Source organism: Vulpes vulpes, chromosome 12 (assembly GCF_048418805.1).
Source record: "Vulpes vulpes isolate BD-2025 chromosome 12, VulVul3, whole genome shotgun sequence".
NCBI lineage: Eukaryota > Metazoa > Chordata > Mammalia > Carnivora > Canidae > Vulpes > Vulpes vulpes.
The window spans coordinates 8,294,445-8,321,304 of NC_132791.1; the positions used below are offsets into that span (position 1 = coordinate 8,294,445).

Genomic DNA, 26,860 nt, shown 5'->3' on the forward strand with positions numbered 1-26,860 from the left:
ATACGTATTATAATTTACTCCAAATACCAGCATGGGTGTGCCTGGGGGGCTGCCATTAAGTGTCCAACTCTTGACTCCCACTCAGGTCATGATCTCAGGGTTGTAGGATGAAGCCCCATGTCAGGATCCATGCTCAGCAGGGAGTCTGCTTGAGGATTCTCTCTCCCTCTGCCCTTTCCACCTCACTGCACAAGCTCTCAAAGAAAATAATAATAAAATAAAATAAATGGGCAGCCCTGGTGGCCCAGTGGTTTGGTGCCGCCTTTAGCCCGGGGTGTGATCCTGGAGACCTGGGATCGAGTCCCACGTTGGGCTCCCTGCATGGGGCCTGCTTCTCCCTCTGCCTCTCTATCTTTCTCTCTCTCTCTGTCATGAATAAATAAATAAAATTAAAAAATAGGTTTTAAAAAATAAAAAATAAAATAAATAATAATTCCTCAAGACAAAACAAAACACCAGCATAATGCCTGGCCTGTATTAGGTACACAGTATTAGCCACCTCCCTGCAGAAATCACTGAATTTGAAGCCATCAGGTTACCACCCTATTGCTTATTACATGAGAAGAAATAAACATTGTTAATGTGTGGGGGTCTCAGGGCAGCCCACACTGCTCCTCCGCAGTGGAGTCTAACATGACAGACCAAGGAAGGGACACAAAAGCTACAAAAAGGTAGCACATGGGATTATAAGCCTATAAAAATGTGTGAGACTTATTATTTATTCATGAGAGAGGCAGAGACACAGGTAGAGAAGCAGGCTCCCTTGGGGAGCCCAATGTGGGACTTGATCCCAGGACCCCGGATCATGCCCTGAGCCTAAGGCAGAAGCTCAACCACTGAGCCACTCAGGAGCCTCTCCCACAAACACTAAAACATTACTGAGGAACACAAAAGACTTGGCACATTTGGGAGGGTACCATGCTTTTGGACAGGAAGATTCAGAATTTTAGCTGTCAATTCCATTGATCATTTCTGCCTCCAAATAGAGCAGGGGTTAAGTCAGACTACAGTGAAAAAATGGGAGAAGTATGTGAGTATGTGAGTGTGTGTGTGTGTGTGTGTGTGTGTGTGTGTGTGAGAGAGAGAGAGAGAGAGAGAGAGAACCCTCTGGAAGGATGTAATAAACTACTGATAATACGATTTGTCTCCAGGGTAAAGAACTGGGAAGTGCCTGAAGGGCAAGGATAAGAAAGACACTTTATACTATATGACTTTTTGTACCTTTTGAATTCTAAACATTACAAATTATTTATCTGCTATTAAAAAATACAATTAAAAAAATAAAAGCTCCTGCCCTCCTGAATCCCCATTCCATATGGGGAAAGTAAAACATGTGTGAGATAAAACTCAGGCAAGTGTGAGGGTGCCCCCACCCAAGATGTGTGCCTCTGGTGTTTTTGTTTGTTTTTATTTATTTATTCATGAGAGACACAGAGAGAGAGAGGCAGAGAGACAGGCTCCCTGCAGCAAACCTGATGTGGGACTCGATCCCAGGACCCTGGGATCACAGCCTGAGCCAAAGGTAGATGCTCAACCACTGAGCCACCCAGGTGCCCCTGTATGATTCTATTTATGTGCAATGTCCAGAACAAACAGGCAAATTTAGACATAGTAGATTAGTGGTTGGATGGATGGGGCAGGGAGGAGTAGGAAGTGAGGGCTACAAGGTATGGAATTTATTTTGGGGGAGAGAAAAATATTCTTGAAATATAGTGGTGATAGTTGCACATCTTTGTGACTATGCAAAAACCACTAAATTGTACAATTGAAATAAATGAAATTTTGCAGCATTATTCATGATAGCCAAGGTATGAAAACAACCTAAGCGTCCATCAGTGGATGAACAGATAAAGAAAACACACACAAATATCTTTCAGCCTTAGGAAAGGAAATTGCCATTTGCACATTGGATGAAACAAGAACATTATGCTAAGTGAAATAAGTCAGTTAGAAAAAGACAAATACTGTGTGGTGTGGTATCATTTATATGTGGAATCTAAAAAGAAAGAAAAAAGTCAAATTCATAGAAACAGAGTAGAAAACTAGTTGCCAGGGATTGGGGGTGGGGAAAATAGGGAGAGGTTGATAAAAGGATACAAACTCAGTTATAAGATAAGTAAGTTGAGGGGGACGCCTGGGTGGCTCAGTGGTTGAGCATCTGCCTTTGGCTCAGGTGGTGATCCCAGGGTCCTGGGATCGAGTCCCGCATCATTAGGCCCTCCACAGGGAGCCTGCTTCTCCCTCTGCCTATGTCTCTGCCTCACTCTGTGTCTCTCATGAATAAATAAATAAAATCCTTAAAAAAAAAGGTTCTGAGGACCCAGTGTATAACATGATGAATATAGTTGATAACACCGTATTGTATAATTAAAGTTTGCTAGTAGAACTTAAATGTTCCCATCAAAAAAAGGTAAGTATGTAAAGTTTAGGATGTGTGAGTTAACTCTATGGAGGGGGGAATCATTTCACAATGTATGTCGAATCATCACTTTGTATGCTTTATTTTTTATTTTTTTTTAATTTATGATAGTCACACACAGAGAGAGAGGCAGAGACACAGGCAGAGGGAGAAGCAGGCTCCATGCACCGGGAGCCCAATGTGGGATTCGATCCCGAGTCTCCGGGATCTCCGGGATCACGCCCTGCGCCAAAGGCAGGCGCTAAACCACTGCGCCACCCAGGGATCCCACTATGTATGCTTTAAATGTCTTACAATGTTGTCGATTTTACCTCTATAAAGCTGAAAAAAAAGAGGTGAAATTTTGTGATGTGAATTATATCTCAGTAAATCTGTTATAAAAAATTAAGAAATACATGTAACCCCAAAGAACATTGTATGAAGGCACCTATCATTTAAAGGAACTTTTATTGACAGCACAGGGGGAAAAAGGCACAACTGCTTTCCTTCAAAGGGTACCGAGGACACCTACAAAGATTTGGGAGGTGGAGGCATCAGATACTCTGCAAGTGGGGAAAAAATTGCGGAGCTAAAAAGACAGCGCTTGAAAATATGTGTAAAGAGCAGTTTGGCCCACAATGGCACTCCTACCCTTCCCTCCATTACCCCCCACAGAAAACTGAAATAGTCTTTCACCAAGTGGAACCTGAGAGGTTAACTTGGGTCCCCTTGCCCTGGAGGAAGGCGGAAATGAGGGGTCAGGCTGAAAACAGGTTAAGTGGAAGTCTGTATAAGGTGGGGTGAACTCCAACTCCCATCGTGCCATGACGCTTTCTTCCACCTCGTCCACGACAGCCACATGTATAGCCCCTGGCAGATGAGCTCCCTCTCTGAAAAACTACAGATCCTTCTGGAGAAATTACACTGCTCCAAGGATAAATGACACTGACTCTGGGGTCCTCAAAATGAAAACTCAGTGAACACCCAATCATCCTGTGAAGCCCACAAGTTAACCTGCTGCTCCCATGTTCTCAGGCTTCTAACCCAGAGACCCTGGACTTCCAGGTGGAAACACTGATCAACAGACTTTGGATTGTCTCCCTTAGGAATAGAAGGTACGTGGGGTGGAGGGGAGGGGGTGGTGGAAGGAAAGGACAGAGTGATTACAAGTTGTGGCTGGAGCAATCCATGCTCACAATGAGGGGGAACTCAATTCTGGCCAGTGGAAGAAGAGAGAAGGGATTTCTAAGCCACATTCCCAGTTTCTTGGTTAGAGCATTCTTAGCACCATAATCATCTTTTCACAGTGCCTCTAGGCACAGTTAGCTAAGAAATACCTAATTGTCCCATTTGCTAAATAGGCCCAAACGATAGGAGTTGGGGCTTTGCCCATTAGCAATAGCTGTGTTTTCCTAAATTTAAAATGTCCTAGGAAAACTCTCACGAGTTCTCTACAGTAACCTGGGACACGTTGGCACCCAGTGGGGACCCACGGTTCTAAGCTGTTTCCAGGTTAGTGTTTAAGTAAAATTTACATTGTAAAATGCTTTCGTTTCTTCTTTCTTTGCCTCTGAGGCCTCCAGATGGCATACCTACAAAAATGTTGGAATGCAACAAAATGCAGGAATGCAACAAAATGCAGGAAGCCAGTCTGGGAAATTAACTGTTACTCAGTTAAGCCCCCTTTGATCTGCTGGGCTCCCTGGCTAGCAGCACTGCTTACTCTGACTCTGTGTTGTCCAATGTGGCAGCTACATAAGGCTGCTGAGAACCGCAGGCATGAAGGGTGCCACATTTTGAGATTTAAAAAACAGAAGCAGAGTCAACATTTTCCCATTCAACACAACTTTATTGTTTTCATAGAACTACAATTCACTTTAAACTGTTGCATCGCATAGGATGTTGCTGTACTGTAATGCTTGTACAGGAACGTGCATTAGTTCTAGTATTACAGATAAACACTTCACCAATCTAGGCAGTATCAACAGATTGATTTGGTTCAGATGATTTTCTTCTATGCACTGAGATAACATCACGATGTGTTTACTTGGATATTTTATGTGGTTAGCACAAGTTCAAGTATACCAAGGTAGACAGCACAAGTTACAGTGATACCTATGCAAATCATAATCATCAACTGAGATGCTATTTTAATTATAATTATTTTCTAGATTAAAAAAATACGGGAAAATATCTAAATTTTAAACGAAGGCATATTACTGAGGCAGAATTCAGTTCACTACAGAAGCCAGTACTACAACTAGTACAATCAAGAGAAAAGGGGGCGGGGGTAGAGTGCACATTCGATGATGAATGGCGATTGCAACTTACTGCAGGCACAGCAAAATGAAAAAGCTGTTTGTTGTATACAAAAGTGTTCAATACTGTAGACAATATTTAAGACAACAGCTAGTATTTGTCATTTTCAGCAACAATCTAGTTAGTTCGATAAGTATTCTAACAGTCAAAAAAACCCAACAAAACGGTCACATGAAATGAGCAATTTCCATCAAAAAAAAAATTTAACAGCATTGTTGAGCTTGTAAATTTGGCCAACTCTACAATACTTGAATTCTTGAACACACACATAACAAAGAATCTTAGGCGGAGAGATGATGAAATTATCATTTTAGTTATGGTAATTTCGTTAGAAAATTATAAGACTTGAAGACATTTACAAAAATCGAACTTTTCAATTAACCCTCTAAACAATGTTGTTCATAGAATACAAGAAGTTTCTAATACTAATAAAGATTAATTGACTCACAAATTGAAAAGTTGCAAGTATTTACTTTTAGATGAGTCACATAATATAAGACAGCTCCCATTGAAAATTTTGGTACATTCTGTTTCAAAGAACATCCAAATTTACGAAGAAATGTCAATTCATTGCCTAAAAACTCAAACTCATGACAGGTGTTTTTGACATTTTCTCATCTGTTGGAAGAATTTCAGCTAGACATAGAAAAATTAGTTTCTATGATGAGACTCCAACTATGTTGTCAAAAGACCAAAAGTACTGGAATTTTAAAGCAAGAGAATGATGTTTCCCTCATTCTTTTGTTCCACTGTCTGGTAACTATTGAAAATATTTGTGTTCGGTTTTCTAAAGCAGACTCTAGAAAGAGTCATGAATACAGATGTTAAAATTCTTCAGTATGTATGTGCAAATGCTATAAAATATTCATTGCCAGGTTAGGGAACTGGTGAAGATAATATTTTTTAGTGATCTTGTGTTTTTATTAATGTTCCTTGGTTGAGTTATAAAAGAATTTTTACAAATATTCCCTGTACTAGAAATTCCAATTCAAAAAAAGAAAGAAAGAAAGAAAGAAATTCCAATTCAAGGTTTTCTTAAAATAAAGGAATGCCTGCCATATATTCAAAAACCAAAGACAAAAAGTGGCAGAGCAAGAATTCTCCTTAACATACACTGCATATGAATATGCTAATTTTGAAGCTCCTTAGAACAGGAAAAACTTGTACCTACTTAGGTGAAATACTTTAGTTAAAACTGAAATATTTCATGATACAAATAAAAAATGACAATTGTACACACTTTTCTAACATTGGGTCAATATACAAATTTTAAATGTAATCAGCAGCATCTTACATAAGTTAGCTGCAAAAAACAAAACAAGACAAATGAAAGGACTGGTTTGTTGATATGGATAAATTTAGTTTTGTTTCCATTTTATGCACTACTTTATGCCAAATTTGCTGTTAATAATACTGAGGTGACATAGGAGTTAGTGAATTTACTTGAACAAACAGTTTTCAAAATGATATGCTTTTGCTTCAAAATCAATTCTTCTAATAAGAAAGATGAACTGTTTTGTCAATGTGGATGCAAGTATCGGAGTAAAGTAATTCCTTTGATATTTGGTCCAGTTACTGGAAAACTTTAAGCATATTTAGAATAACAAGATATGTTTGGAAGAACCATGTGAACCTACTTTTAAACACTAAGTTTTATAAATCTAACTATGGATCAAGTAATTCAGTGTATGAACTGCTACAACTTTTATAAAATACACACTGGGTTTTGAAGACAATGCAAAATGTAACATAAAATGCCTCACCAATAATTCTTACACTGGTTAAAATATGTTGAAATAATATTTTGTCTCTCTTGGGTAAAACAAAATGTATTGTTAACTTCATCTGCTTTGCTTTTTAAAAGTAGCTGCTAGAAAATCTGAAATTACGTATGTGGCTCACAGTATGCTCCTTGGATAGTGCTGCAGTAATGAAAACACCTTCCAGTCAGCTTTTTAGAGCCGTGTTCTTAAAAGTGAAGAAAGATTGCCAGAAATTTGAGGAAAGCCTCCAATGTGAAAGAGAGAAAACAGGTGAAAAACAACTCAAAGGAAAGACAGATAATGCAGGGAGCAGAAAAACACAGAAAGACACTGTTTTAGCATCCTCAGAGTGGGGAAAAAAATCACCCATGAAATAAAAGAGATTATAAAAAGAGAACAGAGAATCAGAAAATACACTTAGAATTACTGTGACAACAACAATAAAAACATTTAGTAGTAGAGTCAGGGGATAAAACTGAAAAAATTTTCCAGAAAGCAAGATAAATTCCAAAGACGTGGAGGAAGTGATGTCAGGGAAGATGGGGGAGTAAGTAGCGCCAGGATCCATCTCTCCAGCTAGACAACAGCTGTACTGGAAGCAGGTGTCTATCTAGAGATTACTCTGGAGTCAGAGTTCTAGATCCCAGCGAAGACCCTGACTGATCGGCGGTAGACGTCAGCCTCCAGGCCGCCAGGAGCCACCCAGCCTCTACTGGCGCCCAGATGGAGCCCACGGCCCTAGTCTACTTGCTGGAGCATAGAGTAGGAATTAAAGCCTTTGCCTCGGGATCCCCGGGTGGCTCAGTGGTTTAGCGCCACCTTCAGCCCAGGGCTTGATCCTGGAGACCCGGGATCGAGTCCCACGTCGGGGTCCCTGCGGGGAGCCTGCTTCTCCCTCTGCCTGGGTCTCTGCCTCTCTCTGTGTGTCTTTCATGAATGAAATCTTTAAAAATAAATAAAATAAAATAAAACCTTTGCCTCTAAGCGCTGGAGTTCTGGGTTCTGACTGGCTGCTTCGGATCTTGAAGGAAGAGCAGACACAGAAGGCAGCCGCCACTCTTCCCACCCCCACCGGCTGAAGTAGCTTCCAGAGGATTTAAGGGACAGCACCTGGTTTTTCTGGACATTGAAAAAATAATAATAAAAATTCACGTATGGGAGAATTTAGAAAACCACGGCCTCTGCCCAGGGAAATCGAGCTGGAAAAATCTAAGCATTCGCCACAGACTGCTCCCCAGCAGAGACACCCTAAAAATCAACAAGACCATAAACTCTGAGTAGAGGGAAAGCCTCATCTCCAGAGCTACCAAACTAGAAGATTCAAATGTCAAGTTTTCAATGAAAAAAAAATCACAAGGCGTAGGAAGAAACAGAAAAGTTAAGGCCCAGCCAGAGGAATAAAACCAACCAAGCGAGAACGCAGCTTGGGAAGCCCAGGGGGTCGCACCTGCCCAACAAAACCTTCAAACCGAGGGTCTTGAAGAGGCTTCGAGAGCGAAAGGAAGCTTCTGGTGAGGCGGGCGGATCAAGCGAGAAAACGAAGATACTTGGAAGCAGGGAAAACCAGGGACCACGCGCCCGGTAATCGCCGCTGCAGAGCGGCTGCTCTTGCTGGCGCCGCCCCACAGACACTACGGCGCGTCTCGAGCCCCGACGACCACCGGCCCCAGGAGAGCCCGACGGGTGCGCGCGGAGGCACCGGAGCTCTCCAGCCGGGAACCACGACCTTAGAACCCGAGCGGGTGCGGCGGGCAGATCCCACGCATGTTCTCAGCCTGGAAAATACTTCGCTTAGGGACTTGCGACTTCCTGCGCGGCAGACGGACTGGAGGGGGGGGCGCCCCGCGAGGGCCCGGGTTTGGGGGAGGCTTCCTTGGGGCAGGCCTTTGGGGACGTCCACGCCGCCCCCTGAAGGAGACCCCTCGGCGCGCCGCACGGCGGACTACAGGTTTCTGACGGCGAATTTTCAAGACCTTCGAATGTTTCATCAAGCGGCTCCTCCACGTCAGAGGAACAACTCGGAGGAAGACACGGAACAAAAACAACGGAAGCAGAGGTCTCTCAGGTAGCGCCCCTCTCAGGTAGCGGGGGCACACACGCACCCACGCATGCGCGCTCACAGGTAGTGTCTCAGCGAGCGCCCCTCTCAGGTAGCGCGTACACACATGCTCGCACACGCGCTCACAGGTAGCGTCTCTCTCAGGCAGCACATGCACACACGCACACGCGCTCACAGGTAGCGTCTCTCTCAGGCAGCACATGCACACACGCACGCGTGCTCACAGGTAGCGCGTGCTCACACGCACGCACATGCGCTCACAGGTGGCGTCCCTCTCAGGTAGCGCCCCTCTCAGGTAGCGGGTGCACACACGCACCCACGCATGCGCGCTCACAGGTCGTGTCTCAGCGTCCCTCTCCGGTAGCGCGTACACATGCTCGCACACGCGCTCACAGGTAGCGTCCCTCTCAGCAGCACATGCACACACGCACACGCGCTCACAGGTAGCGTCCCTCTCACGTAGCGCGTGCACACACGCACGCGTGCTCGCAGGTAGCTCGTGCACACACAACCGCCCGCGGCTCTCCGCCGCCCGGGGGACCTGACCTGCGGCGGGAAGGCGGGCAGCGGACCCCTACCCCCAGGCTTCAGGCCGTGCCTGGGCGCTCCACGAGGTTTCCCCTCCCGGCAGCACCGACCAGGCCCGGGGCGGGGGACTAGCTGCCATCCCCCCGGGACTCGCACCGCCCGCCCTGCCTGCGCTTCTACAGCGTGGCCCGCCGTCCCGGTCTCTGGGGCACGCACCACTAAGCGTTAACGTGGCGGGGGGTGGGGGGGGGCATTTGCAAAAATGGAGCGAGGCAGATCTGCTGTCCTTGTGCTTCACAGATACTGTGCGTGTGGTGTTTTTTTTTTTTTTTTCCAAACGCACAAGTTGAAGGTTTGTGGCAACCTTGTGTTGGGCAAGTCCGCTGGCATCATTTTCCCCAACAGCATCTGCTCCCTTTGTGGGTCACGTTCTGGGAATTCTCACAGGATTTCAAGCTTTTCAGCCTCCACTCCACCTGCTACGGTGTCCTGTGATCCGGGAGCCCTGACGCTACGACTAGCGCTTTGGGGCACCACCAAGCACACTGCGGAAGACAGCGAGCCTAACCGATAAATGGGCACGTCCTGACTCTCCACCGACACCCCCAGCCCGCCTCCAGGGTCGCTCTGGATCCTCGGGCGTCCTTATTCCCTGAGAAACAACAATACTGAAACGAGGCCAGTTCCTAACCCGACAATGGCCCCCCCAGTGTTCAAGTGAAAGGAAGAGTCACACGCCTCACTTAAATCCAAAACCCAAATCGACCCGTCTTAGGAAGGCAGGTCAAAAGCTGACGGGCCAGAGGCTAGGAGTCAGCCAAGTCGTGAACGCAGAACGAAACGTTTCCGAAGGAAATTAAAAGTGCTGCTCCAATGAACACACGAATGCTAGGAAAGCAAGACACCCCTGCTGGTGACAGGGAGAGAGTCTGGAGAGAAGATCAAACCGATCATTAAAGTCCCTTTAAGCCAAAGCCTAATCCAGAGTGAGGCCCTAACTCTCCTGAATTCTGTGAAGGCGGAGAGACGTGAGGAAGCTGTGAAGAAAAATTCGAAGATCGCAGGGGTTGGTTCGTTGAAATTGAAGGAAAGAAGGCGCCTTCCTAACATAAAACACTAAAGCAACCAGTGCTGATGTAGAAGCTGCAAGTTACCCACCCAGCGGATCTAGTTACTTAACGAAGGTGGCTGCACCAAACAACAGATTTTCAGTGTAGACAGAAGAGCCTTCTAAGAAAACGTCATCTAGGACTTTCCTCACCAGAGAGACGCCAGCGCCTGGCCTCAAAGGAAAGGCTGTCTTGCTGGGGACTAATGCGCTTGGTGACTTTAAATTGCAACCAAAGCTAACTTACCACTCTGAAAACCCCCGGGCCCTCAAGGCTTGTGCCAAATCTCTGCTCGTGCTCTACACACGGAGCAAAACCTGGATGACAACACATCTGTTTACAACATGGTTTTTACTAAATTTCGTGAGCCTGCTATGGAGACCTACTGCTCCAAAAAAAAAAAAAAAAAAAATTCCTTTCAAAATATTACTGCTCACAGTAATTTACCTGGTCACCCAAGGGCTCTGATGAAGATGAACAAGACTGGTTTTCGTCACTGGTATCCACTCTGCAGCCCCTGCATCAAGGACTGATTTCAACTTCTACGTCTTCTAAGAAATACATTTCGTAAGACTATTGCTGCCATATTGTTGTCTACGGGATCTTGGGAAAGTAAGCGGAAAACCTTCTGGAAAACCCTCCATTCTAGATGCCAGTAACATCTGTGAAGAAGTGAAAACAGGGACTCTTGCTGTTTTACACCACTAAGAGTAGCTGAGATGGTGGAAATAACCCAAATGTCTGCTGATGGATGAACGAACGAATCATGGTGTACGCATACAATGGATACTACTCAGCCTTAAAAAAGGAATGAAATCCTGACTTTTGCTACAACATGAACCTTAAAAACATTCTGCTAAGTGAAAGAAGCCAGACGCAAAAAGGACAAATATATTCAATGATTCCATTCATATGAGGTACCTAGAATATTCAAGTTCAGAGAAAGAGAAAGAATAGTCGTCTCCAGGGGTGGGGGGCAGGACAGCATGAGGGCTTAGTGTTTAATGAGTTTTAGTTTGGGATGACAGAAAGTTCTGGAGATACACAGTAGGGATGATCACACAACATGAATATACTTCAGGCCACAGAGCTGGAATCCCAAAAGAGTTAAAATGTACATTTTTTGTATGTTTTACCACATTAAAAATGAATTCATAAATAAGTAAAATAAAAGTAGATTCACTGACAGGAGAAGCTTTATCTTGTCCTGTGACCTGAAAGAAGTTTCTTCAGTAGAAACTCATTAAGAAGAAACATTTTTAAAAGCAAAGTCTTCATTTTAAAGTAGAATGTGCTAGAGGGCTGACTTTAACACCTGTCAATGTACATACACGGCATTAAGTCAAATACTGGTTAATACAAACAATTCTGTAAGGGATCAAAAGAAGTTTAGAATCTCTTGATGATCTGATAGGATATAAAAAATGAATTTAAGTATTAGGTGATGGCCCACATCAAATATCCTTTTGGCAAGCATACATAAGCAGTTATTGAGCTTTTGATAAATATCGTGAAGCCGGGTTTGAGGATGCTCTCCTGTGGCTAGTACTTAGAGTTTACTGGAGAAAGGACTTTTACATAGAATAAAAAAAATACGACACGAAAAGATTCTCCACATTATTAGCCATCAGGGAAATGCAAATTAAAACCAGAAAGAGATACCATTTCAACCCTTGGGACACTAACAAGAAAGACAATATAACAAGGGCTGGTAAGGATGCAGAGAAACTGGACTCAGGGCTTTAGTACCCTTTTCATTTAGAAATCATTTAGACTCTGCCAATGAAATTCTCAAGAAATAATCCTCTAATGTCTGCACACTGTATTCCTCTGAGGTCTAATTTCACAAAGAAAACTGAACTGAAAAGTCACTCTGTAGGATTTTTTAATGTTCTTTTCCTGAATTTTACTTATTATCAATGGAGTCTCTTTAGATTTCAAGATATGTATTTCCCAGATTGTAGGGGATCATACAGCGCTGTTCAGAATGAAAAACGATGTACTCACTTGGAAAACAATTTGGCAATTTCTTAAAAAGTTAAACAAAAACTTACCATAAGAGCCAGGCACTCAGGCGTCTACCTAAGAAAAATGAAGATGTGTCTACAGAAAGACATACACGTCAATGTTCAAAGCAGCATTATTTTTAACAGCCAAAAACTGTAAACAACCCAAATGTCCTTCAACTGGTGAACGGACAAAATATGGTGTACCCCTAAAATAGGGTATCATTTAATAATAAAAATAAAGGACTGATTTGCTACAACACGCATTTAGAAAATACATAAATGAAAAACAAAAGACCACATATGATCCCATTTGTATAAAACGTCCAGAAACGGCAACTCTACAGAAACAAGAGTGTAAACTGGTGAGTGGTTGCCTGAGACTAGGTGTGGGAATGGGGATCTTACTGAGGTGGTAAAATGTTCCGAAAATGGATTATGATGATGACTGTATAACTCAGTGGATCTGCCAACACTCACTGAATTGTACACTTGAAATGACTTTTATAGGTAATTTACACCCAGATAAACTTGTTAAGGAAAACCCCTATGTTCCAGATACCCAACTGATACTGATATAAAACATCCTCTTATGAATGCTGGAGGACGTAATCAGTAAACATCATGGAACATGCCTCAAGAATTTTACACATTTCTCTCTATAAATTGTATCTTTTTGGAAAAAAAAAACCCACCAGGGTTTATATCTCCTCAGAAAAAAACACAGACCAGGATGAATGATTCTCATAAGCCACATTCCTTTCATGGCTAGAATGTCTCTGGTTGGTCCGTTTAGCAGTAACTACGCAGATCTGTTTACCACACAGCAGTGTCTGAACCACAAGCTTTTGGATGGGGGGTGAGGGTTAGGGAGTTGGGGTATTGGGAAGAAACCAAAAGCATTATCATCGCAAAAATATACCCATTAAATCACAGCAAATATTGCTGAGTCTCCGATCAGCATTAAGGATCTCTTCCCTTCCATAAGCCCCAAGTTCTCTGTTTTCCTTCTCATTTATCTAGGAGCTCCCTCAAGTTTCAACTTTGGGAACTTTTTGGTACCATATTGTATGGTGCCTCCAGAACCCAAAGACTTGAGACCTAAACCTGACTCAGGGTTTTCATTCCTTTTTTCAGTCAGAGTAAGTATTCACACCCCACCAATGGGATTCAGAAGAAATAATCCACAAATATCTGCTCACTCTCCTTTTCAGGTCTACTTTCACAACAAAACATTTAACTGACAAAGTAATTTTGTAGGATTTGTACAGTCTTCTGATTTTTATTATCAATGGAGTCTCCTTAGACCTTAGACTGCGTACTCTCCAGATGGCAGGGGATCATAGTATCAGGTTTCCGAAATGGGGCAAGTCAGGTCCTATAAATTAGAGAACTAGGCCAGTAGAAGAGTAGATTAGATTCCCTGTGTAAAGGTAGCAGCTGCTAACCCAAACCAGCTGACTACTCCACTAAAAATATGGGCCAGGGGTGTCAGCCCTTACAATTTTTCAAGGCAAGCCTTTTTTTTTATTTGGTATGAAATCTCCTAATTTTTAAATAGTGACAACTAGTTACACACACACACACACACACACACACACACACACACACACACACACCCCTTACCATGCAGACCAACCAACACATATCCAACTGCCCAGTCTTAACTTGTGAGCTTTGTCACCATACACGTTTCCACTCTGATTACGGGGGAGCTGTGCTTGGGATACGCAAACTCTTAAAAAAATAGAATTCTATTTTGTAAAAGATAATCCATCCAGAATAGCTCTGCTTTCAGCACCCGTTTCCTCCCCCACAACCCCCCTCCCCAGCCCCCAACCTACTTTCCCAGGACTGGTACCCTCATGGCTGAGATGGCCCTAATGTGTGTCCTCTAGATTCCTAATCCCCTCAGTCACAGCCCAGAGGGAAAAATAGGTTGGGGGACTTTGTCCAGTGAGAACATTCCCTGAAGACACACTCGTGTGAGCTCCTCCGACTCCTTCCTGTTGATATTCTGGGATTCCAGCATCAGGCATTCAGAGTATACTGCATTCTCACTAAGCTAGAAGTCCAGAATCTTAAATGAGTACTTTCCTACTAGAGAAACTTGAAACTTCCAATGAACCAAACGTGTTTAGCTTATTCCCACAGCTTCAGAGGGGATCAGAGGTAAACTTAGAAATCGTGAGCCCCACCCCCTTCATTCCACAAGTAAAGAAACTCAAATTTAGAAACATCAAATGATGTGCCCAAGGTTATATAGTGAGTTGGCTGGCAGACTGGGGACAGAACCCAGAACCCAGGTTATGACTCGAGCCCAGTTCTTGCTAGAAGCAAGGATTATATGAAGGCCGCTTCTCCGGAAGTAGAGGTTCTTGGGTGGGTCCCGTGAGCCTCCTCTTGCTTTTTAAATTTGCATTTGGCCTTTCAGAATCATTGCACATCTCATCCTGCTTTCTTCACTTTCCACATGACTTTACCAACCTTAATTATGATCTGCTGAAGAGTGGTGAATGGCAGAAAGTGTTTTTCGCCAGCTGCCAACCCATCAAAGTTGTAGCTACTAATCGACGCTGTGGTAGTTTCCACCCCAGGGTTTTAATAAGGGACCATTTGATGAGATTCCACCCCACCCCACCCCCCACCTTCCTGTATTTCAAGAATTACTCTCCAGAGTGAAATCCCCGATGTCTGATGAGGCCTGAGTTACTCTTAAATGTCTTTTCACATTCATTACATTCATACTCTCTCCTCCCAGTATGGATTTTGAGGTGTTCTACAAGGATCGAGCTCCGGCTGAAGCTTGCTCCACAGTAGCTACATTCATAGGGCTTCTCTCCGGTGTGAATACGGTGGTGCTCATTAAGCGATGAACTCTGACTGAAAGATTTCCCGCATTCTTTACATTTGTAAGGTTTTACGCCAGTATGAATTCTCTGATGCCGACTGAGGAGTGAGTGGGTAGGGAAGGCTTTCTCACACTGGTTACACTTGTAGGGCTTTTCTCCCGAATGAAGTCTCTGGTGATAAATGACGGATGTAAAATGGCTAAAGGTCATCCCGCAGTCGTTACACAAGTAGGGTTTTTCTCCAGTGTGGATCCTCTGATGTCGAGTAAGGCAAGAATTCTGTCTGAAGGCTTTTCCACACTCCCCACATTTATAGGGTTTCTCTCCAGTATGAATCCTCTGGTGTTTGGAAAGGGACGAGCTGTGACTGAAGGATTTCCCACAGTTGTTACATGTGTAGGGTTTTTCTCCAGTATGAATTCGCTGATGTTGGATAAGAGATGAACTGTCACTGAAGGGTCTCCCACATTCTTTACATTTATAGGGTTTTTCTCCAGTATGAACTCTCTGGTGTTTGATGAGGTGGGCACTCAGGGTGAAAGCTTTTCCACAGTCATCACATTTGTAGGGTTTCTCTCCACTATGAGTTCTGTGATGTGGCGTGAGGGATGAACTGTCACTGAAAGCTTTTCCACACTCATTGCACATGTAGGGTTTCTCCCCTGTGTGAATTCTCCGGTGTTTGGTCAGTGAGGCACTATAGCCGAAGGCTTTTCCGCATTTACTGCATTTATGGGTTTTCTCTCCTATCTCAGCTCCCTCATCTTTATCTGAGGTTGTTTCTCGATTTAAAATTTTCCAACATTTTTCACACATAGAGGACTTTTTTTTCTTAAAGGATGAGCTGTGTGTAAAGGCTATCCCACAGTTAGTGCACTTCCGGGCCTTCCCCGCAAAATGTACTTTCTGATGTTTCTGATGTTTCTGATGTTCAGTGAGGGATGAAGAGTGACCTAAGACTTTCCTGCCTTCATTACATTTCCGTGGCTTTTCTCCAGTGTGTTCTTTCCGGTTCAGAATAAGGTCTGAGTGAAAACTAAAGGGCTTCTTGCCTTCATTATACCTCCGAGATTTCTTCTTTAAGTAGACTCTCAGATGTTTAATTATGTCCGAGGTTTGCCTGAAATTACTTCCAAAGGGGCTCTTTTCTGGGTCAAATTCCTCACCCTTACTGCCTCTCCCATGAGATTTCTTTTGTGTGACTGCGAGTTGTGAATATTCCTTACTACCACGCTTCCGGGACTCTCCCATTGAGCCATAATTACCACTCATTAGGCATCTTTCTATTATTTTATCTAAAGTTGATTCATCCAGAAGAACATCTTGATTTCGAAAGGATTCCTTCAATTCACCTGTAGGTTCACACTCTAAAAGAAACAACAAATAGAATGTGTTCTGTTTGCAATAAAGGAAGCTGTCCTATTTGGGACTCAGACAGGAAGAGAGATAGCAAGGACTATGAATTATATGAATATGGCTTGGGTGGTTTTCAGAATCTTATGAAACAGAGAAAGAAAAAGTAACAGAGAGAAACGAGGTATAGTGGTTAAGAAAAATATTGGGGAGAGGCGCCTGGGTGGCTCAGTGGTTGAGTGTCTGCCTTTGGCTCAGGTTGTAATCCTGGGGTCAAATCCCACATTAGGCTTCTTGTGGGAAGCCTGCTTCTCTCTCTCTGCCTATGTCTCTGCCTCTGTGTCTCTTATTAATAATAATCTTTAAAAAAAAGAAAAATATGGGGGAAAACGAAAAGTTAATGCCTTACAGTTAGATTAAAATGCAAGTTCTGGGGATCCCTGGGTGGCTCAGCGGTTTCGCACCTGCCTTTGGCCCAGAGCGCGATCCTGGAGTCCCGGGATCGAGTCCCACGTCAGGCTCCTGGCATGGAGCCTGCTTCTCCCTCTGCCTGTGTCTCTGCCTCTCTCTCTCTCTCTCTATGTCTATCATAAATAAATAAAAATAAATCTTAAAAAAAAAAAGTTTAAAAAAAAAAATAAAAAAAAATAAAATGCAAGTTCTCACCTTCCTTTCAAATTTCTGCAATAGGTTCATTATTGCTCTCTCTAGATCCAATCTATTCTCTTTCCAAATAAAAATGACAGTGCAAATGTTTACTGAATCCAGGCCCCATATCAAGCACTGTATTTGTATTTTCCCTTAATCTTCCTAACAACCCTATAAAGTAGGTCCTGATATCATCCCTGTTTTGTGGATGTGACAACTAGGCACACAGAGTGTAAATAGCTTGTCCAAAGTCACATGTATTGTAAGCGACAGAGCCAGATTTTAATCTAGTCTGACAACAAAGCCCCTACTTTTGATCGCTATACCACACTGCTTTTCAAAGCAGCCGAACAGCACCAAGTTTACAGAAGATGTTCATCACCTTACAGACCTACAGCATTGCATACACTAGACTTTCAAAGGTTACCACCGTCTGGCCCTATCAACCTTATGGATACACTCTATTCAAGCATCCGTTCACTGTCCCTACCACACTACAGTGTTTTTAATCCTATTCTTTCAGTGTCTGCTCTACCTCAAATGCAATCCCATAGCACCTTCACAAACACAAATACCTAGGGCCTCGGGTTCAAATCCTAGCCTTCTCTACTACCATACTCTATTTACACTCTTCTCAGAACTCTGAACTCACTTAACAACCACGTCGTTCATCTTGGCTCTTCATCATGAGATCACACCATCACTGTCACAAAACTATTTTTTAAAGAGTTAACTATGAAACCCAAAATTCAATTCCCCAGAAATTAACCATTATTAAAAATTCGGTGCATTTTTAAAATATTTATTTGAGAAAGAACACGCGCATGCAGGTGTGAGCAGAGGGGAGGGGCAGACGGAGAAGGTGAGAGAACCTCAAGCAGACTTCAAGATGAGTGTGGAGCCCAATGAAGGGCTCAATCTCCTGACCTCGAGATCATGACCTCAGTACAGCTGCTTTAAGTGTGTATTTCATTGTTGACCAGTGACTTAGAACTTTTATTTCAAGATTACAGCAATTTTAGTTTTGTCAGTTATTTTTGTCAGCTATCTGCTCAAGGTCTTCACCCATTTTTTTAATAGACTGCGCTCCTTACCGTTTGCTTAAGTATTTTATAAATTATAGCTACCGATTCTGCTTTGTCTGTCAAGAGCTTCTTCTCCAGTCTGCTGTAAATAATTCTGTATTTATTTATTTATTTTAAAGATTTACTTATTTTTTAAGATTTTATTTATGTATTCATGAGAGACACGAAGAGAGAGGCAGAGACACAGGCAGAAGGAGAAGTAGGCTCCTTGTAGGGAGCCCGATGTGGGACTTGATACCAGGACCCTGGGTCACAACCTGAGCCTAACGAAGGCAGGTGCTCAACTGCTGAGCCACCCAGACGTCCCTGTGAATAACTTTTTAAACAAGTTGTACATCTACATGATGCTTCAAGGAAAGAGGGGCACATATTTATACTGAAAACAGCCAACAGGTTGACTTTGGTTAAGATGGAATAAATATATATATATATTTTTTTTTAAATTTTTATTTATTATTTATGATAGTCACACAGAGAGAGAGAGAGAGGCAGAGACACAGGCAGAGGGAGAAGCAGGCTCCATGCACCGGGAGCCCGACGTGGGATTCGATCCTGGGTCTCCAGGATCGCGCCCTGGGCCAAAGGCAGGCGCCAAACCGCTGCGCCACCCAGGGATCCCGGTTAAGATGGAATAAAGTGAAGTGAAATTAGGGATTTTTTTTTTCTTTAAAATTAAAAAAATAGTAAGGTATTGATATATAAGCAATAATTTATTTTTTAAACAAATTTTAATATGCTTATTGTTAAATTTTAAGATAAAAGATGAAGAAAAAATATAATCCTTCAAAGATAACCAGGGTTAACATGAATGTTCTTGAGACATTAAAAAAACAATCTCTATGTATATTGAGATATATACATGTATATATAAGTTGTTTTCCTTTTAACAAAAATTAGATCACACTCTCCATGCTGTCTGCTGGACGAATTCCCACTTATCCTTCAAGATTCAACTTACGTGTTAATTAAGCCATCACTCCTGCATTTCCCACTGCCCCTCATACAGGTGTTAGTATAGCACACATCCCATAACACCTTGTGTTTTGGTATCTGTATGCTGGCGTCCACAGAAACGCGCTTCTCTGATCTCCAGCTCTGGGGTGCTCATGTAACGGCCCCAGGGGCTGCTCTCTGATGCCCACCCCAGCATTCACGCCAAGGCCACTTTCCCACAGGCTGCTCCCAGTCAATGGCAAGTAGAGTAGGAACCCTTGGGCAGGCCCATTTCTGTGAGACACAGGACTCGTGATGGGCCACTCCTCATGGGCCACTCCGGCTGGGGAACTTTTCTTTGGCCTTGCCAAAATTTTCTTAAACTGCGCATCAGTCTAAGATGCTTCCTCCCCAACCTTCCTTCCTTCCCTATCTCATTCACAGGTGTGTTATACCCACATTATGCTCTGAGAGCCCTCCCCATTTTCATTCATGGCAAGTCTCCCCCAGAAGTCCCTGGCAGAGCTAATCATGCCTTGGCATCTACTTCTCAGAGGAGAAAACTAGTAGAGTAGTAAACTAGTAGAGGAGTAAACTAATGGTCTCTCCACTAAAATGAATATTCCAGGAAGCAAGGGGGTATATCCTAATCACCTTCCTGTTTTAGCATCTAGCCCACGCGGCATTTCAAAAGCTTCTCATAAACAATTTGGTGAAGCAACTATTTTAATTTGTCTGCTTTTCACCAACTCACCTGATCTGGAGCCTTTTGAAACTTCTTTTTCCAGCAGCCACGGCAGTTCAACCCACTTAAACTGGGAAATCAAATCTAATTTGGAAACTGGAAAGCCTGCTCAGAGAAAAGAATAAAAAATAACTGTTTCTGCATAGGGCAAAGGTGGTCCAGCATTCACACACAGCCTCCGGCTCCCCAAGAGAAGATGCTATCAAATATTGACATCAATCCTGGTATATGAGGAGGAACTGGGGAAGGTGTGCCCTGGATGACAGCACAGTGATACTCAACACTTCCAGCTCAATGAAGCAGAAACTCTTTTTTGGAAAAAACACTGCAGAAAAGTACATTTTCAGAACCCACTTTTAGGATTAGTCGTATTATCCCTGCATGCCTGGTCAATACAGTTAATAGCACTCATCTTTCAGTAATAGTGGATGAAAAGATACACAGTTTATAATTAGATCATTAAGAGACAGCTTTACCCAGAAACTCTAGGTTCTTCAAGTTCTCCAGGAGCACTTCCTTATAGAGCTCCTTCTGAAAAGGCTCCAGCCTCCTCCACTCTCCTCTGGAAAAGTTCACTGCCACATCCTTGAATGTCACAGATTCCTAACAGACACAAGAAATACAGTCTTTCAGCACTGGATTAACATCCACAGGTTCCAGGGATTAGGAACTGGACATATTTTGGGAAGCTAGTATCAGTCTACTAAAGAGGTATGAATTACTATCGTGAACAAGATTTTCTTTTTCGGGGCACCTAGGTGGCTCAGTCCGTTAAAAGCGTCTGTTTTTGGCTCAGGTCATGATCCCAGGGTTCTGGAACTGAGCCCTGGGTTGGGCTCCCTGCTCAGTGGGGTGCCTGCTTATCCTTCCCCTTTGCCCCCTATGCATGCATATGCACACTAATAAATAAAATCTTTAAAAAAAAGAATTTTGGGGGACTCCTGGGTGGCTCAGTGGTTGAGCACTTGCCTTCGGCCTGGGGAGTGATCCCAGGGTCCCTGGAGAGAGTCCCACATGGGGCTCCCTGTGGGGAGCCTGTTTCTCCCTCTGCCTGTGTCTCTGCTTCTGTGTATCTCATGAATAAATAAATAAAATCTTTAAAAAAAAATAAAAATTTTTTTTCTGATTTGTAATTCATCGATTACAAATTATTCTTTGATTTGTAACCAGCCCCTTTTCTCAACTACTGTGAGTTTTAGTAGTTGTTCAGTTGATTCTCAGAGGTTTTCCAAACAGACCATTTATCTGCAAATAACACACATCTGTCTCTTACATACCAATACTTACCTCATTTCCTTCTTATCTTACTGCATTGGCTAGAATATTCAAAAGCTCATCAACTGCAGCATGATTAGACATCTTTATCTTTACAGGCATTGTGAGAGCTGCTTTTTATTTTTCCAATACCGTTCAGCTAGGGATTTTTTTATTATATTAAGGAAATATAATTCTATTCTCACTTGACTAATTTTATCAAGAATAACTGTAGAATTTTAATAAATTTTTTGTTTTTCTTAGAATCAGACGTATGACAAATTCTGGTAAGTGAAGTAAAACACCATCTGAAGAATGAGCTCAAAGAATGTGAAGAATGTGAAGGAAACTGTCTTCATTATTCTGGTATCTTTATACCACTCCGTAGGAGCTCAGTAGGAGCTCAGTTAAGTATTCGCTTAAGAATGAAAACCAGTGAAAGGAAGCTTACCGGGGACTCAGTTCTCGGAAGGACAGAAACTATTTTATTTTCTTCAGGGTTCTCCTCTTGGGAAATAACAGACTCTTGAGAGACTGGATCTGGGAAGGGGAAAAGAACACTCTAGTCTTTCAGATGCATTCCTCAGACTAGAAATTCTTATACATGTCTCTCTGGAGAAAAAGTACAGAAGAAACAAAAATTTTTTCCCACTCTTTCTAAAACTGAGATAGATTAAAATAAATAAATAAAATAAATAAATAAAACTGAGATAAAAGCCACAGATACACTTTTTTAAAAATCCAAGCTTCTCCCCTGCTCCATAAAATACCCTTTCAATTCCTAAGCTCACCATAAGTGATTTCATTCAATCCACACACCTACAGTTTTAATGTGTTTAATTTACAGGATGGTTTTTAAAATATTCAAAGGATGTACTAAGGTAAAACAGCATATTTGCTTTATGAATTCATTTGTTTTCTTCATAGGCCTAGCATAATGCCTTGCAGAGAACTGCTTATTGAATGGAAGCACCAAGCTGGTCTCAGGAATAGACTTCTCTTCTGAGGTCACCAGCAATTGCCTAAAGACAGAAATGAGGAATCTGAACATACCAAAAAAATGACATACCCTGAGATGTCAACAGCTCTTCTTCCAATAATAATAAAGTGCTTTTTAAATCATCCTTTACTGTCTTATGAAAAGAATTCTAGGCAAGCTTCTTGATTAGACAACCAACAGAAATTAAGAAGCAAAATTATGTAATCAGAGAGAAAGAAGGGACGCTTTTAAGGAAACTGTTCTTACCGAATGCTAAAGCAATCAATTCATGAACTTCTTTATTGCAAAGCCTTCCACAGAGAGGCTCTAATTTTGGAGAAGCACCATGTTGCAAGGACAGACAAGTCAGAGAAGTCAGGAAACCCAAATGTTGAACATACCGATTAGCTTTGTGACCACAATTTAACTCTGCGGAGGTAAATGCATTTCCCCACCTTGGAACTTCTTGCAGAATACAAACTGTCCCACATATGTATTGAGAACTTTATGGTAACTCACACGCTACACACATTTGGAACATCTATAGCATATTAGAGGGAGTTTAACAAAGTTGACCACATGCCCCTAAAGGGCTATCAACCCTACAAATCTTTTTATCAATATTTTTCAATGATATGTTACAACTCAGTTTATATCCTATACATTTGTATATGTATAATAATGTAATTTAAAAAATACAAGTGAAAAAAATTCAAGTGAACTATTCCTCCTCTAATGCTGTGGAACTGCACTATTCAATAGGGTAGCCGATCACCACATATGGCTATTTAAGATTCAATTTCTTATTTGCCCTAGTCACAAAGTGCAAAATAGTGCAGAACCATTTCCATCATCACAAATATGGGCACCCCAACCTAGAAACTTGCTCCTGCCCACTGGAGGCAGAAGTTGAGGCCTGGAGTGGTTGATATGCTTGCGACTCCAAATAATTTCAGATGATCTCCTTCTATGTTCTAAGAATCCCTCTTACTCAAGGCAGAAAGGAAAGAAATTAGGATTATACCTTATCATGTTTAACCCTCACAAGAAACTAAGCAGATTGGAACCCCATTTCACCAGGTTAAAAAAAAAAAAAAAAGGTTCTGAGATTACACAGTAAGAGGCAGGGCTGATCCTATGCCATTCCCAACCCCAAACTCAGACTCATTTTCAGCAATCAACTGCTTTCTTTGGGGGAGTTTCCTTTCACACCTTGAGGCGATCTCTCCCTCTTAGTCCTGCCATCTATAAATCTCACCTTCCTTCTCTTCAAGCATTTGGGTCAAATCCTCTATTAGGGTCACCACCTCCTCACTATTCTCAGGATGTTGGGACTTTACCCAAATCCTGATCTCCCCAGGCAAAATGGTCAGGAACTGCTCAAACACCAAAAGCTCTAGAATCTGTTCTTTCGTGTGGATGTCTGGTCTCAGCCACTGAATGCAGAGATCCCAGAGCTGATTTAGGGCTTTTCTGGGTCCAGCCACTTCTGAGTAACAGAACCACCTGAATCTCTGTCTGAAAGTCTCTGGGTCAGTACTGTCTCCTCTCGGGATAGCTTCTTGATCCCCAGGAGTTTCCATCCCTAGGACCTTATTTGGTTCACTTGAGACCAGAGTCTGAGGATCTGGAGAGATGGTGGTCATCTTATTCAAGGGTACTACAGCTTGCAGTGTGTATCAGCAGCAGGAATCCAATCCCTGTAGACTCTAGTTGAATACCAGGACAGTCCACCAATAGGCACTAGAGACAGCAAAATATCAAAGGCTCCAAGCATTCATTCAGCTTCTGGTTTTGCAGAAACTGTCAAAAAAAAAAAATAGGAGATGTTAGGTAAATAAAACAAATTATTACTCCTAAAAACATTGTTGTTGTTTGGTTCAGATATGTATCAACATACCCAGAGGCCTAGAACAACCCTGCCCAACCTCTACATTAAAAGGAATAATTTTCTTTTGTAGGTGAAAAGCTGAGGAGTTATTTATGAGTAACTAAAGATACCCTCCAAGAAAAATTTCTCCAGACTAAATACTCCTCATAAGCAAAAGGCATGAGAAAAGGGTCACTGCTCCAAGAGAATCCAGTCCCAAATTTATTCAACTGCTCCTGACATACCACAGTGAAGAGCCACACATTTCCCACCCAGGTGCCCAACTCAGAAGCCTGATTTCATATTTGCCCCCTCAAATTTCTCACATAATCAATAACCAAGTTCTGGCAGTTTTATTTCCTAAGAACCTGTCCATTCACTTCATCCACCTAAGCACAGGTTTCTTCGATCCAGTCTCACACTGCAGCCTAAGGATTCTTTCTAATATGCAAAACTGGGTCCTATCACTCCCCATCAGTCCCAAGGTAAAATTCAAATGCAAAGGCCATGCTGGATGATCTAGAGACCCTGCTCAGAGGAACCTCACCCCTTGAGCTCTAGCTGCCTCTGAGGGATGCCACAGTCATAAAGAAGTCTCTCTCCAATCCCACACACCCTCCACCCCCTTCCATCCTCTGCACTGAGCGGTTCCCTCTCCTTGGAACCTGAGATCTTCCCCTCTCCTACCAAACTCTCCCTCATCTTTCAAAACTTGACTCCTTTCAACCGTCACCTCTTGTACAAAGCTTCCTCTGATCCCCCAGTGCTCTTCTGCACAGAGCCTATGCTGTGTTACACGCGTTCTTCCACTCTGCAAATAACTGAACATCAGGACACTGTGGGCACACGCGGGGGCCGATGAGGCAGGGTCCCCACCCGCAGACGGCACGCAGGAAGGGACCGTACAACCTGAGATGTGCTACAATGCGGCAGGTGAAAGCACACTCTCCACCTCCTGCAACTATTATACCCGTAACTGCCCACCTCCCAGCAGCACACAGCCCGGCACACATGCATGCATGACGTCACTTATTCCTTCGCCAAATGTTAGGCGCCCACCACGTACCTGGCGCCGCGCTGAGCACCTGGGGCTGCGCGGGGACCGAGACCTGCTCTCGGTCTCCAGGGAGCCTACCAGGGAGGCTCCGCGGAAAATGTGACGCAGGTGGAGATGCTCAAGGGAGGGGGGCGCCGAAGACGTTTTGGTTATCACGCCCGGAGAGGAGGGGGCGACTGTACCTACCCAGTGGGGGCAGCCGGGGATGCTGCTCAACACCCTGCACTCACCGCGGGGCTCCCCCCACCTGCACCCACATCAAGGCATTTTCCCGCCCAAAACGTCCGCGGACCCAACTCGCCGGACCGTAGGCGCAGGGAGGGGATGGAGAAAAGCTCCGTCATCCAGGACCCTGCCCACCTCCCCGCCGAGGCTGCGGCCCCGGGTGCACGGTGAGCTCGCCCGGCTCCCTGCGCGCCCGCCCGCCCCCCGGGTGCGCCCCGGGGCCGCGCGACCTGGCCGAGGCCCCCACACCAGGGGCCCGGGACGACCGCTACCTGCATCCGCACCCGCAGTCAGGACCAACGCCACCGCAATGAGCTTCTAGAAACTGGTCCTGCAGGAGCTGCGCGCGCAAGCCGGCGGGGGGGGGGGGGCGGGGAGGGGGCACTGCGCCTGCGCAAGGGCGCGGAACTACGACTCCCGGAATGCGCTCGTCCCGCTCGGCGAGAGTCCTGTGTTCTCCATAGGCTCCCACCTGGCGGGCTGCGCATGGTCAGTGGGGAAGGGCGGTGGGCTCGGCCGCAGAATTCTTGCTGCGCCAGAGGCCTAGAGGCCCGGAGCCGGCTCAGGTTCTCAGATGTGCGATGCTGGGTTTCCTTGGTAACCTCAAACCATCCCCCTCCCCCCTCTCCCTGCCCTTCCCTGAAATCCAGCCTGGAAAACCCCACTGCAGAAGACCAGGGATGCGTTCTATGCGAGCCATAACGAACGCCGCCGCTTTGAATTTGAACACAGACTAAATTTGTGACTTTTACACCTGCCACCATGGTCCAAGACCCCATCCTGCCTCCCCTGGATGCAATATTGCAATAGCCTATTGAATGCACTTTTTTCTTTTATTTTTTTACACTGCCAACTGGAGAGACGGTTAAAAACGTAAAGACAAATTATGTCCGTCTTTTGCTTAAAACCCTGCAAAGGCTTCCCATTCCCCTCAGAGAAAAACCCGAATTTAAACAGTGGCAAAGCTTGATAGAATCTGGTCATCCGCAACCTGCCTCGCATCTTCCTGGACCTAACTGATCCAGTCACAATGGTCTGTTTGCTCTCCTTCTCCTTCCAACCTCCCGGCATTTCTGGCTACATGCTCCTCCCCGGGTAGCCATATGGCTCACTCTCCCTGCCTTCCGGATCTTCTCCATGAAGCTCTCCCACCACACTGCTTAAATTGGAACTGCACCCCTCTCTACTCCTGTTTCCCTTTCTAACACAATTTTCTTGTTTACTACTTACTGTCTTATCTTGTTTTTTTTTTTTTTTTTTTTTTTTTTTTTGTCTGTCTTGATCACTAGAATACTGATTCCATAAGAGTAAGGATCTTTATCTGGTTTGTTCCATGACAAACAATCTCCAGGCCTTAGAACAGTACCTGGTGCATAGTAGAGCTCAGTAGATTTGTTGAATTTATGAATGGACGCTTGCCTGGATTCCTGGGGGCATAGCAAAAAGGGCTGAAAAACTCCAGAAGGATTGTTTGGAGGGTACTAATAACTAGATGACTTTTGGAGAGTTGGTGTTGGGAGAGAAAAACATTCTAGGAGCACCTGGGTGGCTAAGTGGTGAAGTGTCTGCCTTTGGCTCAGGTCGTGATCCTGGGGTCCTGGGACTGAATCCCGCATCAGGTTCCCCGCACAGAGCCTGCTTCTCCCTCTGCCTCTGTCTCTCTCTATGTCTCTCATG

The 26,860-nt window shown here is 43.8% G+C and overlaps 1 protein-coding gene across 1 annotated transcript; it reads right to left on the reverse strand.

Moving 5' to 3' along the window:
• Nucleotides 1-11,146: 11,146 nt before the first annotated feature.
• ZNF483 (zinc finger protein 483) lies at nucleotides 11,147-25,574 on the reverse strand. The gene is made up of 6 exons (XM_026002757.2): nucleotides 25,456-25,574; nucleotides 23,290-23,834; nucleotides 21,504-21,592; nucleotides 20,275-20,401; nucleotides 19,808-19,903; nucleotides 11,147-16,401 (listed from the first exon to the last, which is right to left on the reverse strand). The coding sequence occupies exons 2-6, from the start codon at nucleotides 23,675-23,677 to the stop codon at nucleotides 14,849-14,851; spliced, it is 2,253 nt and encodes a 750-aa protein (XP_025858542.1). The 5' UTR covers nucleotides 23,678-23,834; nucleotides 25,456-25,574; the 3' UTR covers nucleotides 11,147-14,848.
• Between the last annotated feature and the right edge of the window lie 1,286 nt (nucleotides 25,575-26,860).

Bases quoted from the DNA above. Each gene is read 5' to 3' on its own strand.
- ZNF483 (XM_026002757.2), bottom strand. From the start codon at position 23,677: ATGACCACCATCTCTCCAGATCCTCAGACTCTGGTCTCAAGTGAACCA. The intron at 20,402-21,503 runs GTAAGCTTCCTT...TGTGTCTGTTAG, and splicing joins TTCCGAGAACTGAGTCCCCG to GAATCTGTGACATTCAAGGA. The intron at 19,904-20,274 runs GTAAAGCTGTCT...TTCTCTGAGCAG, and splicing joins GAAGAACCTAGAGTTTCTGG to GCTTTCCAGTTTCCAAATTA.